We start from the raw sequence: 25,768 nt of genomic DNA, 5'->3' as shown, positions 1-25,768 counted from the left end.
TGTAATATCTTACCAACTGTCTTTCTGGATGTAGGTATCGTTGTATTACAAATAAAATAGAGTTTAAGAGTTTGAATTCTCACAATTGAGCTCTACCAGGCGATCTAGAGTAAGAAGAAAGAGTGACAGTCATAAATGCCCTGTAGCATCCTTCTTATAAGTGTGGTGCATAACACACCCATAAACAAGACTCTACTAGACACGGCTTGTAGACTCCCTAGGACAGTACTGCTCTGATACCACTTCTGTCACGATCCAAACTAATGGGCCATGATGGGAACCCGGTGCCTTACTCAACTGAGCACTAACGTAATGTATCTTTCGTATCATACTATCATAGGTAAGTGAACCAGAAAGGTTGTCACGAGATAACTAGAATGAAGCATGAGGGAATACTCGACATAGGACAACCCAGTATGATATACCGACTTATACGTATGACGTATGGGCCTATAAGGCTGAAATGATCACTCATACACTAAACATAGGCCGACAAGGGCATAAAATCTTTCATATACATGACATATGTCTACAAGCCTCTAAGAGTATATAATTACCATAAAGGTCGGGACAGGGTCCCACTATACCAATCAATACATGTCCAAATCATACTGACCAATTAAGTAACTCCGGAACAAATGCATACCAACACCTTCCGCTGAGCTGATAGCCTACCTGGAGGACTCTCAACCTGTCTATCAGGACCTGCGGGCATGAAACGCAACGTCCCCTGGCAAAAGGGATGTCAGTACAAATAATGCACCGAGTATGTAAGGAATGAAAATCGGTAACTAAAAGACACGGGAGAAACATAGAGTAAAACACTCAACATGTAAGGCCTCATTTGTTTTTTTAAGATTAAGACGTCCGAATCTGAATACACATCTGAATATCAAGATGTGTATTAAGATTAAGACATCTGAATCTGAATACACATCTGAATAGATTAAGATGTGTATTAAGATCTGAATAGAAATAATTAAGACTGTTTGATTTTTAACATCTAAATGTATAAAATTTATCTTTATTTGAAAATTAATAAACTTAAAATTCAAATGAAATAACTAATCTAATATTCTATCAAAAAAATATATAGTTTTTTAAAATATGATAGTTGTTGGTGGTGATGGCTAACGGGTGAATGCCGACTAGAGGCGGTGGTTGGTGGTAGTTTTGGTTGATGATGGTGGTTCATGCTGGTAGCTAGTAGTGATTGGTAGTGGTGGCGATTATGATTGGGATGGTTGTGGTGGTTGATGATAGTTAATAATGGCGGGTGGTGGTAATAGTTGTGACTGAGGAATGTGGTGGGTTGGTGGTTGTAGGTTATAATGATGGGCAGTGTCGGTTGTGGTTGTTGATGGAGATGGGGTGATCAGTTGTGGTAGTTGAGGTGGATGAGTGTTGATTGTGGGGGAGAATGATGGTGGTATGAGTGGTGGGGATAGTGGGTGGTGATGGTCGATAATGGTGGCGGCTATGATTGAGGATGTTGGCGGCGTGGTGGTGGTGGTGGTTGAGTATGGTGGTGGTGGCGGCATGGTGGTAGTTGATAATGATAGGCGGTGGCGGCAGTTAACAATGAATATGTGATAGCATCTTAATGAAATTAAGTCTCTGTTATAGATCTTAATCATACAGACCTATTCAGACCCATTAAGTGGTTGTAAAGTAAAAAAAAAACACACTTAATGATTAAGATCTGAATAATTAAGATTCAGACTTTAAAAACGAACGCACTTAATGTCTGAGATCTGAATGATTAAGATTCAAACCTCCATTAGGTGCAAACAAATGAGGCCTAAGTCTGAATAGCTCTATGAATTATTTAATATTTATAATGTCATGCATATGCGTATAAATATCATATGATGCATAAGTCTATGCGTACGTAACATCATCAAGCCTCTGAGGGCATCCCATCATATCATCTCGGCCACTGTGGGCAAAATCATCAACATGTACCAGCTGATTAGGTGGTGGTGTGTATATAACGCCATAACCTTTCCTCATACCCTACATACATACATACATACATACATACATACATACAAGGCCATCTAGTCATGGGTTAACGTGCATGTATAAGTGAATGCAATGCATAAGAAGTGAGTTAATAAGATTTCTTGGTACGTGATAAGATCATTACGCCTTTGATTAATATCATGAAATAAACTTTATCAACTTACGTATTGTCTGAGACCCATGAACAGATGATAGAATAATAGGACACATGGGAAATCAAGAACATAGGCACTTCTAGTACTTCTATGAATAGCGTCATTAATGAAAGTTGTGCATTTGCTCGTTTTGTTTGTATCGTATGGATCATGCCAAAAGGAAAGAAGGGATACCCTTAGATACCTGAGCCGATTCTCTTGACAATACCTCTAACACACGTCAATTGCGACAAATCACGTAACGGCGGATCGAAGTAGGGAAAAATCTGTATGATATTCTGGAGAAAGATTGTACCGTACTCCCTCAGAGTCGCGATTTCACGTTGTTGTAGTTTCATACAAATTGTTGAGCTCCATTCTTTTTACTTAGCAAATCTTAGCATCATACTTTAATAAGATTAGAAGATCTCTTAAAGTTATAGGTTGTGAGCCCCACTTTGTGGCTTAGTCTTGCCTAAAGATCCCTTAGTTGTGCCACCTAATTACATCAAATAAGAGTCACAATTTTGGTTTTGATTAAGACTCCATTTGTTGCCATGTTGGTTAATGCTTATCCACCCCAATAATTATCCACCAATCTCTTGATTAACTTGTTAATCTCCCACTAACCAATAATTAACCAATTACCCACATAATTCAGAATTATCTCAATTTTCTTAAAATACGTATTATTTTTAACATACGTTATATACCTTACTATCATGGTCATGTGGTACCTTGTATGGCACTAGTCCATAAATATGGGGTATTATAGCTTGGACCGTATTTTATCTCAAAATGTCAAACTTCAACGAAACTCATTTTCTTCAATTCGCTTACCCTCACACCTTCACGAATTTACTTATCACTTGGTTTAAATAGCATAATACTTATAACCTTAAAATAATCTTGTCCTTGAACTGATGTCAATTATCTTACGACAAATCCAACGTACAATACTATGGGCTGTAACATCATCGTTCAACTGTGAGGTGTAACATGGACTACAGTTTTATCCCCGTTCGTGATGCTTTTGGTAGCTATGGCCAATTTGGCGAGGCCGTCTGCTTAAACATTCTGATCACGGGGGATCTGGTCTAGCTGGCATTCGTCGAACTTGGGCAGCAACTTACAGATCTCGATCTGATATTTTAGCAACCTTTGTTCTTTGGTTTGGAAGGCCCCTGTGACTTAGTTGACTACGAGCTTGGAATCACAATGGAGATTCAACCACTTTGCTCCATACTTGAGTGCTAGTCTCAATCTTCCAATTTCGGCCTCATACTCGACCTCGTTGTTAGTCATATCTGCACCAGACTGGCAAATTATTTCGCCGGTAGGGACCTCGAGTACGAGTCCTAGTCCGGATCCAGATGCATTGGATGCGCCGTCGGTGTATAGGACCCAGAAGTCTTTTTTTTGGAAAGAATCTTGGACGTCTTCCTTCTCGACCTCATGCATTATCTTTGCGTTGAAGTCTGCAACGAAGTCGACGAGCACCTGAGACGTTATCGCTGTTCACCATTGATACGTGATATCATGCTCGCTTAGCTCGGTGACCCACTTGTCCAGACTTCCCGAAAATTTGGGTTTATATAAAATGCTTCTTAAAAGAAATGTGGTTATGATCGAGACAGGGTGAAACTGGAAATAAGGTCTAAGCTTTCATGAAGCTACAACTAGTGTCAGGGCCAGTTTTTTGAGGTGTGGGTACCTCGTCTCAGTGTCGACGAGTGTTTTGCTAATATAATAAATGGTAGATTGCATACCTTTACTTTCTCGGATTAGGATTAAACTTACTTCCACTTCGGAGATGGCGAGGTAGACGCGGAGGTGTTCCCCGGGTTCGAGTTTTGAGAGCAGAGGTGGTGACGACAAATACACCTTTAGCTCTCGTATAGCTTGTATGCCATCGGGCACCTATTCATGGTCGTTATCCTTTTTGAGTATGCCGAAAAATCTGTGACATCTATCGGATGATCGTGAGATAATTCTCGATAGGGAGGCAATTTGACCAGTCAACCTTTGGACTTACTTCTTAGTAGTCAGTTGCTCCAGTATCTCTTCAATAGCTGTGATTTGGTCCGGGTTGACGATGATCCCTCATTGTGACACAAATAAACCTAAAAACTTCCCCGAGGCTACGCCAAATACGCACTTTTCTAGGTTTAGTTGCATTCCGTGCCATCTCAGTATGTCAAAAGCTTCCTTCAAATGGTCGATGTGGTCATCTGCCCTAATGAATTTGACCAGCATGTCGTTGATATATACCTCCATGGTCTTGCCAAGCTGATCTTTGGACATTTTTGTGACCAATCTTTGATAGGTAGCTCTTGCGTTCTTTAGCCCGAACGGCATGACCCTATAACGGTATGTTTCTCGGTGGGTGATGAACGTGGTTTTCTTCTAGTCTTCTTCTTCCATAAGTATCTGGTTATATCCCGACTACGCGCCCGAAAAACTCAATAGCTCGTGCCCTGTTGTCGCATCGATGAGTTGGTCAACATGTGGCAACGGGAACGAATCCTTCGGGCATTCTTTGTTTAAGTGTGTAAAGTCTATGCACATCATCCATTTCCCATTTTTCTTTTTGACCATCACTACGTTGGCGATCTATTTGGGGTATTTCAACTCCCTGATGGAGCCATTTTCTAATAGCTTCTCCACTTCCTCATGGACGGCATCGTTGATGGTGAGGTTGAATTTTCTTTTGACCTGCCTTACCGAGGGTAGAATGAATCGACATTTAATTTGTATGTGGCGATCTCTTGGGGATTCCCGGCATATCTGTATGGTTGAAGGCAAACAAATCCACATTAGTTATTAAAAATTGACTAAATTTACCTGGTTCTCAGAGTTTGTAGCCGATGTAGGCTTTTTCACTAGAGCCGCTGGGGTCCAATTGAACGGGGCCGAGGTCCTCTATAGTTGAGTCCGTGTCTTCAACCATTTTGGGGTTCATGAAGACGTACCTAGTCTCTTCTTGCGTCGACCTCAACCCTGTTGATTTTATGCCTCTTTTTCCTTGTCTTTCTTCTGTTGGGTTGTCATGCTGTCTAAGGCGATGCGGTAGCATTCTCGGGACATGCGCTATTCTCCCCATATGCTGAATATCCCCCACGGTATTTTGGAATTCGATTACTTGGTATAAGCTGGAGGGGACGGCCCTCATGGGATGTATCCATGTTCGTCCTACTATGGCATTGCATGCGATAGCCTGGTCTATGATTTGAAATTTTGTCTTCAGAGTTATGCCGCCGGCCAAGATGGGGAGTGTAATTTCACTCGATGTCCGTTCAACTGCATTATTATAACCGGTTAGTGTGATGCAACATGACACTATCCTGTCCTTGAGTCTCATCTGGGCGAGAACTCGAGGATGGAAAATGCGCGCTCCACTGCCATCGTCTACAATGATACATTTGACATCAGTATCTAAAATTCGTAAGGTAATAACGAGAGCATCATTGTGAGAGAAAATAAAGGGAGCATACCTCTCTCATTCCGATGAGTCCCCGTCCTCAGCCTAGATGGGCTATCATCATAGCAGAAAGAATGCGGGGCGGGGACAATGACGTATGGCTAATGTTGTTCTCTGTTTGGTCGTGAGATAGGGTGATCCCTCCTAATGTTGTCTCTTCGTTCTTTCTTGGGCTCGGCTTGTACCGAGACGAGTTGTCAAATTGGTTTGCTGAGGTCATCATCATCTGCTTGGACTTCTGCAAAGTAAGCATTGTGGATTTCATCCCAAGTGGTTGGAGGATACTTTATCATTCGGCTTAGCAATTTTCTGGTCGCTCTTGAACCCTCTCTGCTTAACCCATTCTGAAAGGCTGTGATTGCCATCTAATCCACTCCCAATCCACACTCAACAATGAGGGGAAGAGGTCATTCGAAGAATAGTACCCAACTATGAGTCAAGGTCGATTTCCTCAGGGAGCTAACAATGGGTGCTAGAGTGTATACTTGATGCGTGAAGACGAAATAGCTTAAATACACTTCCAAACAAGTTTTTGTTGCAACTTACTTCTATAAACCACACTATCAATGCTCAATTAGATAGATGAAACTAGAAATTGATTAATTGTTTTTGGTTGTTTTCAAATAGGTAAAAGGCCTAGGGATGTAACCATCACCAAGGTGTTCCCCTAACGGGTTAATTAAGTTAACACTTGTTTTATTGATCGGGGTGTATTATAGCTCTCAACTCTAAGTTTCGCACTTAATACCTCTCGGTCATAGAGTGATTTTGCCCAATTTGGCTTTCTTAAGCCCAAACGGGTATCAATCTAAATAGTTGATATGAGCTCAAGTCGGGTTTTCCCTATCTCTAGTTCAAACCCTTTAATTAGGCTAGTCAAATCCTTAACTAGTCCAATTTCTTGTTAGCCAAGTTTTCCTAGACTAGGTCCCTCTTTCTCAAGTAAAGACCAAGTCAAAAAAGCATGAATCAAGGTTTGCTATTATTAATTCTAAAATTATAGCATGAACAAGGCTAAATAACAAACACTCAATCATAAACAAGCATTAAATTAAATACCCTTTAAGTTTACACACTTGGGTTGGGTCACAACCATAGTAAATATCTAGCTACTCATACTAGAAAATGAAGAAAATAAAGAAAAAAATACTAATTAAACCCGTAATATAAAATAAAATGATAAACTATAAAGTTCTTGTCCCAAAATGATCACAAGTTACCCAAAATGGTAAACTACAACGGCTACAACTGAGAAAACTTCAAAACTTGACCTAAAAATGTGATTCCCGTCTATTTATAGTGGCCCAAAATTTGCTGATAAAAAAACCCATCGAGAGGTTCTGCGGCTGCACAATTCCATGTGCGGTCTGCACATTGCTTGAGTCTACAGGGGAATGGATTTTGCAGCAGCACAATTTTATCTACGACTGCAATTCAGCTTCTGCGGCCGCACAATTCATGTGCGGTCCGCACTTCAGGCAAGGTTTGAGTCTTGGTCATTTTGCACACTCTCTGAACTTTTTGAATTCTTGTAAGTGCGGCCATGTTCTGCGGTCGCACAAATCGTGTGCGGTCCGTACTTCTCTTCATTCCATCTTTGAGCTTTAGCAACAGATCTGCGGCCGCTAGGAGAATTCTGTGGTCCGCACTTGCTTCTGCGGCCCGCACTTTTTGTTTGTTGTGTCCCTTCTTGCCATGTGAGTCAGAACACTCCTTTTTTAGTCGGATTTCTTCATGAGAACCCATATCTCCAACATTCCTGCAATTTGCATATTTTCATTAGGTTTGGGAACATAAATCAACACTTGCGGACTAAAACAAAAGTAAAAAGGTACAAATAAGTGGTCAAAATCCACACTTATCACCATCCCTTCGGATACATTTGGTAGGGTCATTATTACTCTGTTGAATCGGGCAAGGAAGTCCCTCAGTCCCTCTCCCAAGGACTGCTTGATGGCGAAGATATCGTTTACTCTTGTTTCAGCTTTCTTGGCCCCGACATGCGCTGTTACAAACTTATCAGCCATTTCCTCGAAGGTTTCTATGGAGCGGGCTGGTAGCTGTGAATACCATGTTATTACCCCTCCCGTGAGGGTTTCGCCAAATCTTTTTAGCAAAACAGAGGACACTTGTTCCTTGGTGAGGTCGTTACCCTTCACAGCGGTGAAATAATGAGTCACGTGATCTTCGGGGTCAGTCGTTCGGCATATTAAAGGTCTTAGGTATGGCATGTGGGGCAGCTTCCTCGCTGTACGGCTGTTCTATAAATCTACCGGCATCTCTCTTTGGCAGTAGCTTAGGGGAGCCGGTATTTTGTCGACTCGTTCTTGGTGTTCATTCATTTGATCTTTGAGCATTTTGTTTTCATTCTCTATTTCTTCCATCCTCTTTAGAACAGTGATGACGTCCAAATCCACTACTAAAAAGTAAATGGACACGGTTGCATGCAATATAATTTATCCAACTATGAGTCGGGGTCGAATCCCACAGAGAACAATATGTAGGCGATTAGGCGTGTAAGAGAATTATCACTTGTTATGCTAAGACAAACACTTAGAAATGTTTTAGAAAATATTTATAACTGATTGCGAAAATGTAAACTAACCTAGAAAGCAAGTAAAAAGATCAATGGCTACAAGTAACAAGCCAATGTATTGCACGATTTTACAAATATGAGCGAGTTTATGTTAATTAGCCCCGGGTAATAACTCTATCCTATCCCTAGGTAGAATCTATAAAATGAGGGTTAAAGCCTCAAGTTCTTGTTAATTAATCTTTCCCAACCCTAAATAATCATTCCCAAAATAATTCGAAGTTAATGGGCGAGTCCTAGGGTTAGCTAATCCCTTTGGAAACATTAAAGAACAAGAATAATTAAAGAAACAATAACTCACTTTATAATAAATAAAAATCGTTCAATACATAAGCACAACAAGATATTTAATCAGTACTTTAAATATGAATATTTCCATAAATGAGATTCAAGTGTTGGAAAAAATACTTCACACTTAGATATTCAATACAAAGCAAGAAAATGAAGAAATGAGCACAAATGAGTAAGAAATTCTCAACCAAAAGTTTCAAATCTTCAAGACCCAAGTGTGTGTGCAAGAACCCTAGCTCCAAAACTTGTGTTCTCTTCTCAAAATGTGTTAAAGACTGCCCAAAGATGCCAAAGATATTTTACAAATAAGCACAAACACATGACTTCGACTGGTACCAACAATTAATCCAAAGCATATGAAATACCAAAAGTGCTCAAACACTATGTAAATCAAAGTAGCAATCATGTCATGACACTAAAGCTTCAAAATTTGCCTCTTTATCACAATTAACTTCCTTCGTTCATTCCTCCCAATTGAAAATGGAATTAAATTCACAACTCAAGTTTCATGTGCCCTCACACTTAAGAGAGAATCTCACACTCATAAATTGCAATTCAAAACATAAATGGGATATCAAATGGAAAGAATTAACTCTCTCTCACAAAGATGTTCTAATGCACACAAGTAGTACCATAGGCTTTCCCTTCATGTATTTCTCCACTAATGTAAACAAATTTGGTTCAAAATCAATTAGAACTTAAAGGGTTGTAGTTTAGCCTTTTGGTTAAGGTTGGGCACAATTTTGGTTAGAGTGACTCAAAACCTCCCTAAGCACTATAATTTTTCAACAATCAAAGTACACTTCCTACAAGAACTTTTCCACCCTTTCTTCATTTTTTTTATCACCTAGTCTTCCATTCATTCACATTACTTTTCTTTATTATTATTTTTTCCTTTTTCTCTTTTTTCTTTCTATTTTTTTTCTTTCTTTTCATATAACCTTTCACCTTTTAAGCAACTTTCACATCATAACTTCTCCAACCTTCACCCCAAAATTAGGCTTTTAGCCTATGTTTATACTTTCAAAGTACTTAGGGAGGTAGGGTGCTGTCACGACCCCAACCCCGGTCGTGATGGCGCCCAACACACTGCTAGGCAAGCCCGACCAATTCAACAATCTTAACCCTTTTTATACAGCTCATGATTCAATTAACACAAATAATTACTAAGTCATAATACTGAAACTTTGAAATATAGTTAAAACATGCGGAAAACCCAAGTAGAAATATTACTACACAGCCCGAAGAATCCGGTGTCACAAGTCTGAGCCTCTAATACACGGGTGTCAACCTACTACATATTGCTCTAAAGAAATGCGGAAATAAAGCAAATAGGTTAGATGGGAAGATCAGGACTGCGGACGTCATGCAGCTACCTTGATGCTCCCAGAAATGATGCTCGGCAGCGAAATCCTCACTCAGCCTCAGTGGGTGCACCTAGATCTGCACACAAGGTGCAGGGAGTAATGTGAGTACTTCCAACCCAGAGAGTAATAAACATAAATAAGGGTTGAGAGTAAGATCCTGGATAGGCACAATGTAAGCTATAATTACAGCAGCTCAATCCAAATAATATCAACTCAATAAACCAATGAAAACAATGATGCTGCAACAGATAAGTAAATGAATGACAATCAATTAAGAAATGCAACAAATAGTACGGTACTCTCTAGTACCCGCTGCGGCGTGCAGCCCGCTCCATTTATTTATCGTCGACGGCGCTCACAGGGGGTGTGCAGACTCCGGTAGGGGCCCCTTACGGCCCAAGCGCAATATCAAGCCATCTCGTGGCATCCATTAGGCCCTAAGCCTCATATCAATATCAATATAATACTGGTGCGGCGCGCAGCCCGATCCCATACTCAGTCCAGAATCATATAAGCCCCTCGGGCATAATAATACAGAAATATCCAGCCCAAACTTCATTAGAAACATTATTTAAGTTCCAAGTTTTGAGAAAAAGTGGCTGAGTTTGCAAAACAGTATTAAATACTAGGACTGAGTTCAATTGTCTAAAAATATGGTAAGAAACCAGTACAAACAATCCCTGAAGGATTCAATCAGTTGGCACGAGGCCAAATTATGACAATTAATCCGTTTTTATAAGGATATCACTAAGCTTCAATCAATTAGGTAGTAATTTTATTAAGCGGGACGGACCAAGTCACAATCCCTGACGGTGCTCTATCCCACGCCCGTTATCCGGCGTGCAAGTCACCTCAACATAGCACTATAATGTGCAAATTCGGGGTTTCAAACCATCAACACAGCATTTACATCTATTACTAACCTCAAGCCGGCCAAAATCCTAGCTCGCTATGCCCTTGCCTCTCAAATCGACCTCCTCGCGCGTCGAATCTGACCAAAACCACAACGAATACGTCACATTATGCTATAGGATCAATACCCAATCGAAAATAATCGAAAAACATCAATAATTCCGAAATTGACAAAACCCGAGCCCCGGACCCACTTCTCGAAACTCAAAAAATTTTACAGAAAAGTGTTCTTCATCTTCTCCCGATTCCGTACATATAAAGAACACCAAAATCGGAGTCCATTTGACCACTCAAATCGACCCCTAAAGATCTCATAATCTCAAGCCCCAAAATCCTATTTTTCTACTGTTTTTCATGAATTAAAGGCTGGGATTATAGTCTATAATCACCCATAAACGAATTTTAATAATCAAGTCACTTACCTCTGTGATACCCACTGATTTTCTCTCTTAAAAATCGCCTCAGAAGCTTCTTCCCGTTAAAAAATTGGAAGAAAACTCGACCTGCTCATTATAGGTATACTGTTCACGCGTTTTACTGCTCCCAATGGATTCCTTGTGAAATTCTAATGAATTTAGGCTTTTGAATCACTCAATTTGACCTTATAATGAAGGAGATATGTAGGTTTTAAGATTTGCAAATAGTGCAGGTTTTTAATACGCCGTCAGGGGCAATTTCATCATTAACCTGAAAATCTGGGCAACCTTGGTAAACTGGCCATAAAATACTCATACGATGTCCAAATTCGACGATTCTTTTTGCTACGGGTCCGTAATTATGATACGGTAATGCTTCGTTCAAAACAGTAATCAGAGCTCATTTGTTCAATATGATATCATTTATGCTTGAAGAAACGACGTTGAAGCATAAGAAAAACGAGCACAACGCAGCCCAAACCTATCCGAAACTCACCCGAGCTCCTCGGGACCGCATACGAACATACTACATGTCACATGTGATCATTCAAACTTAGTTGCACTCTCAAAACACCAAACCTAACATCAAAACGCCAAATTTACATCGGATTCAAGCCTAAGTTCTTCTAAAACTTCCGAAACACGCATTTGATCAAAAACCCAACCAAATCACCTCTGAATAACCTGAAATTTTGCAATCCCAAATCAACTAACGAAGCTACAGCATTTCTCGGAATTCCATTCCGACCCTCGGATCAAAATTTCACCTATCAATCGGAATTCGCCAAAATACTAACTTCGCCAATTCAAGCCTAATTCTACACCGGACCTCCAAAATCACTTCAGATCATACTCCTAAGTCACAAATCATCCCCCGAAGCTAACCGAATCGTTGTAATCCACATCCGAGCCCTCTAACTCATAGGTCAACATCCGGTTGACTTTTCCAAAACAAGCCTTCCTTAAAGAGACTAAGTGTCTCATTTCCTTCCAAAAATCAACCCAATTCAACTCGTTCACACAAGACACTGATAATGAAGCATAACGAAGCAGGAAATGGGGGAAACGGAGCGGTTCTCATGAGACGACGGGTCAGGTCGTCACACTGGTCAAATAGGTTCACATAAATTCGAACGGAGGAAGTAGTACGCATTACTCTATTAGTACAAAAATTTTAAATTCACAATCGTAACGGTGGGAGGAAGAGCGTGGCATAGAATTATTTCTCTATCATTATTGAAATAGACAAAGAAGATGGGACGAAATAGTCACCAAACAACGACCACAACAACAACAACCCAGTGGATCCCACAAGTAAGGCATGGGGAGGTAGTGTGTACGCAGACCTTATCCCTACTCTGGAAGAACCCCTGTTCTAGAAAAGTAGAGAGACTATTTTCGAAAAGACCCTCGGCTCAATAGTCAACAAAATAATCCAAGATTAGCACTAACAATGTTCTTTTTCAAAAAGTTGATGGAGCTAGCTAAAGGTAACGGTCATCAAATTTGAAAAAAGCTTCGCAATGTATCATTTTCATAACGGATAGTGTATCATTTAATCCCATCTCTGTATTCCCCTTTTAGCCCATTTCGGTTTACACATACTTCGCAACAATCATCTTCGACACTCTCGCTATTGAGAAAAAACAAAGCCCAATGAAGTTAACAAAAGCAATGAAAAAGCTGAAGTTCTGGTCAAGAAAGAAGAAGAAAAAGAGAGCTCCTCTTCTTGAACAACCACCATCACCTCCACCACCATTGCTACCCTGCTATTACCAATGCCCTTATAATTACCCAACTCAGCCGTCAGCACCGCCCTTGCCACCTTGGTTCGAGTACGAGCAGCAGCAACTACATGACTCCATTTTCGCAACTGAGCAAGGTTCAACTTCGACATCAGAAAATCTGAACCAAACTCATGGAACTAATTCGCAGCACTCCAATAATGTTAGTCAGATCAATCAACCAAAGCCAACACCGTCGGATAATACTAGTAATACTTTGCTTCAACAGTATATGGTTCCGAATCAAATGTATGGTGTACCTGTGACAACAGAAGCCAGAACAGAGAGAGCTGGTGGAGCTTTTGGGTGTGTGATCAATTTTGGAGCTCGTTTATTCAGGTGTTTCTTTCCCTGTTTTCATATTCGAGAATTGAAGTAAGCCGTATGGAAAGGCTGAGGCGAAGCATATAATATCAGGCTACCATTTCGTTGCAAAATCGAGTTTCCTATTTCTTGTATATTAAAGTTATTCAGGAGTGATTTTTTTTATCGACTTAATCATTAAGGTTAAGTAAGTTTGAAAACATAAATGGATGCAAGGTTGTTTTGTATTCATGAATGTGAGTGTCATGCCTCAGCAACAAAATCTCACCTATAGATATAGGGTATTCTCACTTTTAGCCCGCACCAGAAACTATTTACGTTCCGTAGCCGAAAAGGTATATATATATATATTCAGCTATTATTTTAAGAATGGCTATACTGTGTCATTTTCCCTATAGATATCTCTCCCTGTGTGTGTAGTAGGTAAATCAATGTCTGATTCTTAACTGAACATATATGTCAAAAATTATACTCTATTACATTGAATAAAATGAATTTTTTGGGCAAGTAAATGAAATGAATTTGTATTTCATATAAAAGGAAAATTCCAGAAAATTGACAAAACCGAAACAAAATCTGACTCTAAGCAGTTTGGCTGAATTTGTATATCTAATAAACCGACATAGTTGGTTTGGTCTCGATTTACATAAAAATCGAACCATGATCACTCCTACACTTGAGTTGCATAAATAGTGGCATCACCTCCACCTAACCTAAACCTCTGTATATGGACACCATTGACGGAAATGCCTCAATTTTATATCTACAAATACAGAGATGCCGCAAAGACAATGTCCCTCTTGATCTTGGCTACAGCCTCTTTAAATTTTGCCTCATGCTTTTCATCCCCGACGGCTTTTGCAGCTTCTATTAGCTGCTGAAGAACTTCCTCCAGTCTCCTGATAGCCCTGATTAAACTGCCCTCAAACACCTGAGTAATCTCCATTATCTCATAAAACTTAGATCCTTTAGCCCACGCATAGACAGCCTCCATGATATCAGGCCGGAATGAACTCACAAAGTTCTCAACGTCTATTTGGACCTATTGAAAGCACAATGGAGTTTAGACAAAATGGTAAACAAGAAAGTGATACTTTGCGTAACAAATCTCTACAAGTAGTTGCTCTTTTGGTTGCAGATTATGGAGGGTCTTCGGTAATTAGTTTCTCAATTCACATTAACAATTGAATCAGATTCAACAAATTAAACTCGCGTTACTAATTCAAATAGCTGATAACGTAGAACATGTTTAATAGTGCCCGAAAAACTGAAAGTTAGATAATAACCCAATGACATGTTCATTCAGCTATTGTATTTAATACCATAATTATCAAGCTTTATCAGCATAATTACTCAGATGATGCATACCTTGCTCTCGAGCTGAACTTTTGCAACCCTTCGAGCTGTATCTTGTAACTGCGCAAAGAGCAACTCTAGCTCTTCCCTGGGCTTCTGAGTATCCTGAAGCTTTTCTTGCCACACAAAACAAGAGAGAAGAGAGACAAGCTCCTCCACTTTAATTTTCTCGAAGGTCCCATTATACATCAATTCACTCAAGGTCAACTCATCTGCGCTGCTGATTAAACAGACAACGTTCCCTTTAGACTCCAGGACATCATCACTTTTGATGTATCTGCATAATTCCCAACGTCATAAGAACCTTCATGCAATTGACCAATCAGAGCAAAGTCGTAGAGAACAAAAGAATTCTGGGGCAAGAAACCATGAGAGAATATATAACATGATGAAGAAGCACATACCATACCAAACAGAGGAACCAAAGTGTATGTCAGAAACATAGATGGTTCAATAACTCCGCTGAGGTCTCTTTTGTATTAATGTTTATCCTAAGTTTTAAAAAAACACATTTGCCATACCACATAGAAATAGAATTAACAACAATTCTTTGCAGGGTTCTCTCTTAAAAGCAGGCTACTTATCTGTAGCTCATAGTCTACACTGTCAAATCCAAATATACCCATTAAAGTACCAGATATCAAAGGAAAAGGATCTGAATTGGATTTGGGAGGATGATGGGCTCATTACAACACTAGAAGCATTTTATATGTTTAGTACACCTTTGAAAGGGTAAAACAATTGGCAATATAATACTGATGAAAAAATGGAGAAGAAAAAATAAAAAATAAATAATAAACAAAGCAGTTCAACTGTTAAAAGTTTCAGTAACTTTATGAGAGGAAACAATATCAATACGAAAAGCATGTATAATCCTCTAATTCTGACAGCTGCAATAGCCAACATAGCGCAACTTCAAAGAAGAAACACAGTCTGTCTGCAAAACCAATATAAGGTTGGTAAGATAGAGAGGTGAATATACCCGAGTCTCCTGAGAACTCTTTTCCTTGCTTTAAGTTCGTCTTTGAACGCTAAGGCTTTTGAAGTACGCATTGCTCTCTTAATTGATCTGATTTTGCCAGTAAGTTCTTTCTTCTTATGCAAAACCTTAAGCTTTTCTTTTATGAGGGGAGACGTTGCTATCTTGTGCTCTTCAAACAGACTCTCCAAGGCTTCTATCTTACTAGAAGCCTTCCTGTACGTGCTACTTTGAACCTGCAGAACAAGCATCGAATGAACACCAAGCTAATATGCCAGCAGGTTAATACAAGGAGGGTTGGGGGGGATGGGAGAGATATAAGCTCTGCTTTTGACCTTCATGTCATCTTCCGGGTGTAAGAGAGGCATGCCCTCTCTTGAAAATCTATTGAGAACTTCAGAAACCTTCTTTAGTGTATTTTCTCGAACTTCCGAAGGCAAAAGATCCTTTGGTATCACAAGACGGACACTGCTCAAACTATCAATCTGTCAATAATTTGTTTAGCAAAAAATACATCAGGTACACCAACAAGTCTAAATTTAATTTGCATGAACGACATTGTAATTTATTTTTCACTTTCATGACCTGCTAGAGAGCAGATACATGCAACACATGATTAGATGAGAAGCGATTTTCAAAATCTATGACAAATCCCAGCATTCAGATGCAGAAAGAGAAGGCAGAAGGGCAGAAAAATTAAAACGAAGAAGTGACGACACTGCTAAAGTAGAAACAGGACTTGGGTGTTACCAGAATGATTAGCAGTTAAAACATCATCTACACCGTAACTCCATCCATAATGTTTGGCAGTAGTTAAGGTAATACAGGAGGATGTAGATCAAAATAACCTGACTTAAAAGGTGTAGCAGGAATGTTCTCTTAATTTTTCCCTTTTTGATTGTAAGGTTGCACTAAGAAATGAAAAATTACCAAGACTACCGAATTTGTTCCAACAATATGTACGGAGGAATATATTGTTACCTTTCTCAAAAATATGCACAGATGAGTATCAAGAGGAAATTGCAGATCTATTTGTACTTCAGCACCAAGAAAGAATCAGCTATGCTTTATCTAAGTAGTTTTTTAGTTGAAATGTAATTTGTGAAGGACTTCTGCAACTAAAATGTGGTCTGCAAGTCGGAAATCTACCATCTCTCACCAGCACAGGCATAGGTAGCTCTATCCAGCAAGGCTTAGGCACAAGGGAAAAATTTCCCTAGCATCTTAACTTACAAAATTTAGTGTATCATCAGATATTGCTATCAGCAAAATATGCATAAGGAGCTTACCTGGGACAAAGGAAGAGAAACAACAGCTGGTTCCCCGGCATTCTTCAACGGGACAATTTTAATTGTCTTTCTACCAACCTCATCCTTCTGCACTATACATCTCGTAAGTACATCTATCGTATAGTTCGCATCCTCCGGTTTTTTGTTTGCATCATCTGAACATAACATTCGACTAAAGGTTAAGAATCTAACTAGCAAGAGAACCCAACTACTGTGCAATTAATTAAATCTCACCTTCAGAAAGACCTTTCACCCTTTCAAAATTAATTATTACTCCCCATGTGACCTCTTCTTTGATGGAGAAGGTTGGAACATCATCATCAATCTTCGTACACTCAATGCATACAAGCCTACCAGGCTGCAAGAATGGCAAGCAATATTTTGGAGATAAAACAATGTTACGTACATCCTTCTTTAAGCTCTTATATTGTTCTAGAAGACTATAGTATCTCTCAAGGCTATCTTCTTCTTCAATCACAATTGAGTCTCTCTCCTCTTCAAGAATTTTTGCTTGTTTCTGGCAAGAAAACGGAAAAAATAAAAACAAAACCTAAAAGAACTTTAGGGAGAGGGAGCCAGGAGTTGAGCCAATTGACAAACCTCGAGATCAGGAATTGCACGATCTGCTTGAAATTGATAGAACGAGTCACGGAGAAGATTTTTAGGATCAGCATCTTTACACCGTATTTGATTTAAAAGCATGTTATAGCTTAAATGGAAGGCACTGACATACACAAACAAGGAGTCAAAACACAACGTTGGAAGTGATACGATAATTAAGAAAACTTTTGTCTGTGTGGTGGGAGATAGGGTAACAAATAAGACAATGCTGAAACGGCTGTGTTCATCAATTTAACCAATTATTCATTTTTTAGTAGTGTCAAATAGCTGCATAGTTGTCGTCAATGCATTATTTGCAGTCTAGATATACACATGACATAAATATTAATCAATGTCTTTTTTTCCTTTACGCACTGCTTCTTAATGGAAAAGAACATATTTCTGATCCTCTAAGAGGAAGAAAGATATTTTACTCAGGGTGTTTGGAAGATAACAAACCCCCAAAAGGTAATTTTTTCGGCTTGACAGCACTCTATGAAGCATGTTTGACTCGAGATAATCTCAGCAGAAGGAACATACCCATTGTTAACAGATGCTACGTGCCAACAAAGTATAGAAACCAACAGTCACCTCCTACTACACTGCTCAATTGCTACAGATATCTGCAACACGCTCTTTTCAGTTTTGGACTAAGTTGGGTCATGCTAAGGATACCTACATATTCTTGGAAAATTGATATAGACATCAGGACAATCTGGTTTTTTTTTTTTTTGAATGGAAATCTGGAAACGCTTTGTGCCTGTATTTTTTGGTGTGTCAGGACAGAAAGGAAGAAGATGTTTTGATGGAATATCAACTCCTAATCAGACTCTCAAGGCCAAGAGAGTTCTATTTCTATATAGCTGGAGTAATTTCCCCCGTAAACTCCCCCGACACTTTTTTGGACTTTGTAGCTCCTTATCTTTAGCATAGGGCACATTGTAATGGAACTAACAAACTCAATTTGGTTCTTACTATCTTTTGTACTATTTGCATCTGCTTGATGCCATTAATGAAACCACTTCACCAAAAAAAATAGTTCTTGACATAAATGAGTAGTCAAAAGTGGCACCTGTTTAATGCATCAGCACTTCCTTTTAGCATGGATTTCACTGTAGGAGGTTCAAGCTTCTCGTCAACCATAAGGATGCAGATCCCACGTTCATCAATCCCCCGACGACCAGCACGACCACTCATCTGAATATACTCACCACTGGATATCCACCTAAACTTGTCTCCATCAAATTTACGAACATTTGTGAAGACAACAGTTTTTGCAGGCATGTTCAGACCTATACTGAAGGTCTCTGTGGCAAACAAACACTGCAAGAAAATCAGATAAAGCTACATGATCAGAATTGAGCTTAGAAGAGTCTCTTACGGAGGATAAAAGTATACCGAAACTTTTATGCATATATCAGTGCAACTGCACAAGTATCTGTGTATCTATGACTTCAGAGGTACTTTAAGATGAGGTAACCAAATCTGGAAAAAAAAAGAGATGATATATATTCCTCTGGCACCTTCATAGAATGATGACAGAAGTATTTCGATGGAGAGGCTTAGCAGGCATTGAACGCTTAAACAGGAGTGTCGATCCCAACTAAAACAGGAGAGTGGTCAACTATGAACAAGAACTTTCTAGCCAATATAAAAGGCAACATTAATAACCAAAGCATCATTCTATCAATTAGTTGAGTTATTAATATGCCTGCATAGAACATTCTAATCTACTCTATAACTGCAGAAAAATTTCAGGACATAAGATAAATATATCTTTAAATGCAAACATAAAGTTAATCAACTTCTTGGATTGAATGAAGTCAAGTAGTAACATAAAAATCCTTCTCCTAATAGGATTAATTCTTTGAAGCAATTAAAAATTATCTTCTCCCTACCTTGATGAATCCTTCTTGGAACAGGATTTCAATCACTTCTTTCAATATAGGAAGCAAACCAGAATGATGCACACCAATTCCACGTTTCAAAAGGGGAAGCATATTTGAAACCTGCAATGTCAGTTATCAACAATCAGTCATTAGTAAGAACTCTTTCCAAACATCAAGAACATGAAGCAATAAATTTATCGCATAACTGAACCATTCCAGGAATACATGGTGGGGAAACAATGGTAGTACTTAGTAGGAAAAGAATCTCAGTGTTTCACTTGTAACCACATATAAAATCTCACCTAGGGCAACTATAATAAAAAATAAATATAAGATGCTTACCTGCGGCAGCTTTTTATCATCATCCGATAAAATGTCCATAGCACTCCAAAAAATAGTTTCAATATTCACCTTCTCATCATCATTGTTAAGATCCATTTTAGCCATCTATTTCCATATTGAAAAGGCAGAATAGTTAGCCCATTAAGCAAGACTTAAGACAGAAATAGATGTTCTCATGAGCCAGAAAACAAGTACATATAATTCTACACAATGGAAAGCTGGTTCAAAGGTGGATAGAACAAAATATACTTCTACAGAATGAATATCATTTCAAAAGTTGATGGCATGTTCTCTTCTCTCTGAACCAGATGAAAAGGGGATATTACAGAGAAGAAATTAGGAAACTCGTATGTTGGTTTGCCAACCTCACACAGAATAGCCATCTAAGAATTATTCGCTTCAGCAAAAGACACAAAACATACCTGCATTGCTAGAAATTCACATTCTCTTTTGCTGAAGCTGAAACATATTACAGGATCATATTGCCGCTGAATAATCATTTTAACCATCTTGAATATGTCACTATCTTCACCAGATTTGCCAACAACCAGACCCTTCTGCCACTTGCCGTTCTCTCTTTTCTTATCCCCTTCATTGGCTGGAACTAGAGCATTTAAAGCTTTCTGAAAACTATCCTCACGAAACTTCCCTTTTTCATCAACCACCAAGTATAATCCATCACCACCAGAAGGAAATATATAATGCTGAAGTGGTGTGGGTCTGTAGTCCGTATAAACAATGTGACATGGTTGCTGATGGACCTGCACTATGACAAACCAGGTTAATATCCGACCATAAGATTCATAAACAGGTTAAACTTTCAGAAATTAGTATCTCATCAAAACAAGGATAATTCAAGATCACTCTTTCTTAGTGGTGAACTATTTCAATAATAAAAGCTCTCCTCATCATCTCCCATTGTGGATAACTTGATACCTCAAGTCTGGGCTGACCAGAATAACTGGTATACAGCTATTGATTTGCATGCAGTGTTACAAAAAGGGGAGAGAGATTCATGATACATGGGTCTCCTGAAAGATAGGGAAAGAGAGGCAAAGAATTAGGGTAAACCCCCTAAGCTTCTACCTTATTCAAGTTCCTTTTGCAGGTTTCCAGGATGAACTAATGGTCCAGCTGTACCTAGATAATGGCTTTGTGCCTGTATGCCAATCTTTAATCTACAACTCTTTGATTGGATTTTCTCTCAAAGCATCACCCTAGAATCTAGATTAGCCCATGCTCCAATGTATTTATGTTCTTCACTAAAGGGAAGTGAGGCCATAAATGACCATCATATACTTGGGCACGATCGATACACATCACATAAAGTATGCATAATATAACAGGCAAACGTTCTATTTTTCCTAATTATAAGTAGCAGGCAAAGATTACAACATTTCTCTTAAACCTCGAGTGTAACATCTCGTAATCAAATAACAAGAAAAAAATTAGAGGATGTCACACTCAAGATTTCAAACAATATGCTAGTTCACTGCATATCATATAGCAATCAATAATCTACACATCAAATCAAACTAAACAGGGATTCACAATAAAGCAAGGTTTAGAGGACACAAGATAGAAACCAAGCAATTTAGGAGTTCAACACTGACTCATGAACACCATAAATGTCAGATTATTTGAATTATTGATGAAACAGAGTCAAATCTTCTTCACCCTTCAATACATAACTCTAACATGTCCCCACATATCCAAAAAAAAAAGGGGGCCACCATCCTACATATCTAAACACGTGCAAAAACTATCTACTTCCTGAAGCAGTTTATGAAGGAAGCAAGATTTGTTTTTTAATATTACTTTCAAGACTTGAGCAACGTCATTAAGACAAACAAATTCTTAAACAGAAGACCAAAAGCAATCAAGAAATACATTACTCCAATTACTCCCTCCGTTTCAATTTATATGACACACTTTCTTTATTAGTCTATTCCAAAAAAAAAATACACATTTCTATATTTAAAAATAATTTAACTTTAAACTTTTCATTCTACCCATTTCACCCTTAATGAGCAATTTTTATTGCCACACAAATGTCATGACCCCACAAAGCTTTTATCCCTTCATACTACAAGTGTCAAAAATCTTCCTTTTTTTCTTAAACTCCATACCAAGTCAAACCTAAGTTGCGCGGACTCTTCGATTTTGGTGTCGTCCCCATCCCAATACGAGACAGGGACGGGAGGGGGATACGTCCCGGATTCGGTCAACTGACTTCGGACACATTGACCAGAGTCCACCGACAAATTTGGGAGAAAATTTGAGATTTTGATTTCTCAAAATAAAAAATAAAACAGATTTAGGAGAATGAAAGAATAATGTCCACCTTGGAGAATGAAATATTGAATTCATCAATATTCATGTAAGTTTTTCACAGAATATCTCTCAAAATTTACAATATTTTTATAGCTCTATTTTTTATTAGCCGAATCCCCGCACCCTTATCTATATCTGGATCCGCACCCCCGAATCTTAAAATTTAGATTTTGCCGATTCCGGTACTCGGATCAGTCCCGTATCGGATACCTGCACCCGAGTCCAAGCAACTTAGAGTCAAACTAAGTCATATAAATTGAAACAGAGGGAGTATATCTTAAGAATCGCTCCAGTAAATTTTCGGTTGTTGTCATTAATATTAAGGTAGGACACCCTATCCATGAACATATCAAATGGTTTCTAGCATCGAGCATGCTAATCAATATCAATGTGTTTATACAAGTTATTGATACCTTTGCAACCCAATCCGCAAACTCTTTAGCATTGGGCACCGTGGCCGAGAGGAACACAAAACGAGAATTTTTCGGGGCCATAACAATACTTTCCTCCCAAACCACACCTCTTTCTCTGTCACGCATGTAATGTACCTCATCAAAAATAACCCAAGCCACCTCCCTTATAACATCTGATCCGTTGTACTGCATACTACGCCAGATCTCTGTAGTCATTACCTGAAACCAAATCATACCTTAGCCTCCCCTGAAACCCCAGCATGAATAAGAAAAATTATGAGCAAATGCATCGAACAAAAACTGGGCATACCAAGCAAGAAGCATTTGGATCAATCGTGACATCTCCGGTCATCAAACCCACATCTGAAAACTCCTCTTTGAATTCTCTATACTTCTGATTACTAAGAGCCTTAATTGGTGAAGTATATACTACTCGCTGGTTATTCTTCAGACACATGGCAATTGCATACAATGCAACAACTGTCTTTCCAGCTGACGTGTGTGCTGATACCTACAAATACAACTTCAAATTCAGTCCCACAACCATTAAATATAAAATAATCTAACTAAGATGTATGCAAGATAGGTGTCAAATTTCAGAGAATCTGAAAAAACTGTAATTTGCCCTAAATGACATTATTTGTTACTCATGATACGGGCCGAATAAAGACCCCAACTAATTCGGCATTGAGACTTATCTTGATTGATTAATTCATACAACAACTACGCCTCAATCCCAAGCAAGTTGAGTTGGCTATATGAATATATATTACTGGCTGCCAGCCTGCTGCATTGATTAAATGAAATTAACTATTGGGAAAAAATGTAAGCTTACCATGACGGATTCGCCATTATTAAGGCAATTGATAGCTTCGGATTGAAAAGGGTCAAGGGTAAAAGGGAACTCTTTAGCAGGTTTTGAGTCTTGTTGAGGCAAAGTTGAAGCAGCAGAGGGTATATAGCCTTCTGGGTATGATACATCATGCACACATGCAACTGCTTCATCCACTAAACCATTTTGTTTCATCTGTTTACTTGGAGGAGGTATAATACTACCCTCATTATTTGAGAATTCTTGCGACTTCCTCTTAAAAGAACCCATCTTTCACTATTATTAATCCACAACCTAAAACAATTCAATGAAAGAAAGCCGTATTCAGTCAATGAAAACCCTAAACTATTTTAGAACATGTACCATATAAGAAATCAGAAAGAGTGAGGCAAACCAAGGGCGGCCGCGGCTCTAGGGTCTTCTCTTGCCTTAGGCTTCCAAATAAGTCATTATAAAATATATGTAATTTATATTTATATAATTATTGATAAAATATTTAAAAACGTAAGATTGAATGAGTTAATAGGATAAAATATTTCTCTCGCTAAATTAAACAATATTCTTTCTTTCTTTATTTCATATATTTTACTATTTTATTTTTTAATTTCAAGTCAGATTCTCTAAATTAGCTATTCTTTTTTATCATATTTGATTGATCCACACATTAGTAAGCAAGTTCATTTGTGTCTCATTTTTTTAAACTAAAAAATTCCAGAGACAAGTAGCGTAAGGTTCAAAACATGATCGATAATAGGCTTAATTCTTTTATCATTTTCACTTAATGCTATATTGTTGTATAGGGGGGAGTTCAATACCATGTGGCTTGCGCTTAACACACATATTATATGTTGTTCCCTCGCCACTTTTTTTGTCTCAATATTATATGAATTTTATGAAAGAAGTTTCAGGGTCTTTTAATATATTTTAGCTTTAAGCCACCAATTCCGCTGAGCCGCCCTCATGAATGATCAACAATTATTTATAGATCATTGTCCTGTGAACGTGTTATTCAACCAGCTTCATTCATATTTGGCAACTAAATAACACATTCACCAATTGTTGCTTATCTTAGTTGTGAATCTATAAAATTTGATTGAGAATAAGTAGGAGACTAGTAAAGCTTTAATTTAGGTCCCCATAATTTTTTAATAATGAATTTTATGATTTTATTTCAAGTTAGACAATGTTAAAGTTTGCAATAAAAATACAAAAAAACTTCGACAAAAGAAAGAAAGACTATCTACTCTTTAACACTAAAAATATTTTAGAACTTTGAATTAAATTACTTAAATCTTTATTATATATGTGACGATCCGACCCGTCGTCACGTGAGTTACCGTCCCGTTTTTCCCATTTTCTGCTTCTTTATGCTTCATTATAAGAGTCTTGTGTGAACAAGTTGATTTGGATTGGTTTTAGAAGGAAATGAGACACTTAGTCTCTTTAAGGAAGGTTTGTTTTGGAAAAGTCAACCGGATGTTGACTTATGCGTTAGAGGGCTCGAATGTAAATTCCGGAGTTTCGGTTAGCTTCGGGGGATGATTTGTGACTTAGGAGTGTGACCGGAAGTGATTTTGGAGGTCTGGTGTAGAATTAGGCTTGAATTGGGGAAGTTAGTATTTTGGCGAATTCCGGTTGATAGGAGAGATTTTGATCCGAGGGTCGGAATGGAATTCCGAGAGTTGCTGTAGCTTCGTTATGTGATTTGGGATGTGTGTGCAAACTTTCAGGTCATTCGGAGGTGATTTGGTTGGGTTTTTGATCGAATGCGTATGTCGGAAGCTTTTAAAGAACTTAGGCTTGAATTCGATGAGAAATGATGGTTTTAGTGTTGTTTGAGGTGTTTTAATGATTGGAACAAGTTTGAATGATGTTATAAGAGGTGTTGGTATTTTTGGTTGAGGTCCCGGGGGCCTCTGGGTGATTTCGGATGGTTAACGGGAAGCTTTGGTTTGGGAAACTTAAGAAATTGCAGCTGTTTCTGGTATTTTCGCTTCTGCGGAGATGGGACCGCAGAAGCGACGGGAGAGCCGCAGAAGCGGCAGGGACCACAGGTACGGATTTGGTGACCGCATTTGCGGAGTCGCAGATGCGACAAAATGACCGCAGATGCGGGATTTGGATATCTAATGGGATCCGCAAATGCGGAGTTTGGTCCGCAGAAGCGGACGCCGCAGAAGCGGTTGTTTCCGCAGAAGCGGCCTGTTGACCGCAAAAGCGGGAGTCGCAGATGCGACCATGGAGCCGCAGATGCGGAAATGACTGAGCAGTGTTATTAAATTTCATCTTCGCAAAATTTCAAAAGGGTTTCATATTTTCACTTCGGACTTGGAGAATTTGGGCGAGTTGGAAGAGAGAAATCAAGGGACTTCTTTGAGGTAAGGATTTCTGAGTCTAAAACACAATT

At 38.7% G+C, this 25,768-nt stretch overlaps 2 protein-coding genes across 3 annotated transcripts; one reads left to right on the top strand and one right to left on the bottom strand.

Moving 5' to 3' along the window:
* LOC109234132 lies at positions 12,743-13,501 on the top strand. Its single transcript, XM_019399992.1, has one exon. It carries the CDS (start codon positions 12,876-12,878, stop codon positions 13,380-13,382), a length of 507 nt encoding a protein of 168 aa, XP_019255537.1. The 5' UTR covers positions 12,743-12,875; the 3' UTR covers positions 13,383-13,501.
* Positions 13,836-23,809, bottom strand: LOC109234130 (DExH-box ATP-dependent RNA helicase DExH9). Of its 2 annotated transcripts, XM_019399991.1 has the most exons (15): positions 23,756-23,809; positions 23,365-23,655; positions 22,840-23,040; positions 22,530-22,748; positions 20,205-20,543; positions 19,783-19,887; positions 19,450-19,560; positions 18,624-18,874; positions 17,552-17,675; positions 17,186-17,468; positions 16,952-17,106; positions 15,998-16,147; positions 15,666-15,898; positions 14,696-14,960; positions 13,836-14,369 (listed from the first exon to the last, which is right to left on the bottom strand). In XM_019399991.1, the coding sequence occupies exons 2-15, from the start codon at positions 23,629-23,631 to the stop codon at positions 14,091-14,093; spliced, it is 2,982 nt and encodes a 993-aa protein (XP_019255536.1). In that variant the 5' UTR covers positions 23,632-23,655; positions 23,756-23,809; the 3' UTR covers positions 13,836-14,090. The 2 variants fall into 2 exon arrangements, with proteins under 2 accessions (XP_019255536.1, XP_019255535.1); XM_019399990.1 differs by having other exon boundaries at positions 23,365-23,798.

The sequence above is a fragment of the Nicotiana attenuata genome, chromosome 11 (assembly GCF_001879085.1).
Source record: "Nicotiana attenuata strain UT chromosome 11, NIATTr2, whole genome shotgun sequence".
Classification (NCBI taxonomy): domain Eukaryota; kingdom Viridiplantae; phylum Streptophyta; class Magnoliopsida; order Solanales; family Solanaceae; genus Nicotiana; species Nicotiana attenuata.
This window is presented reverse-complemented; position numbering and strand designations above follow the sequence as displayed.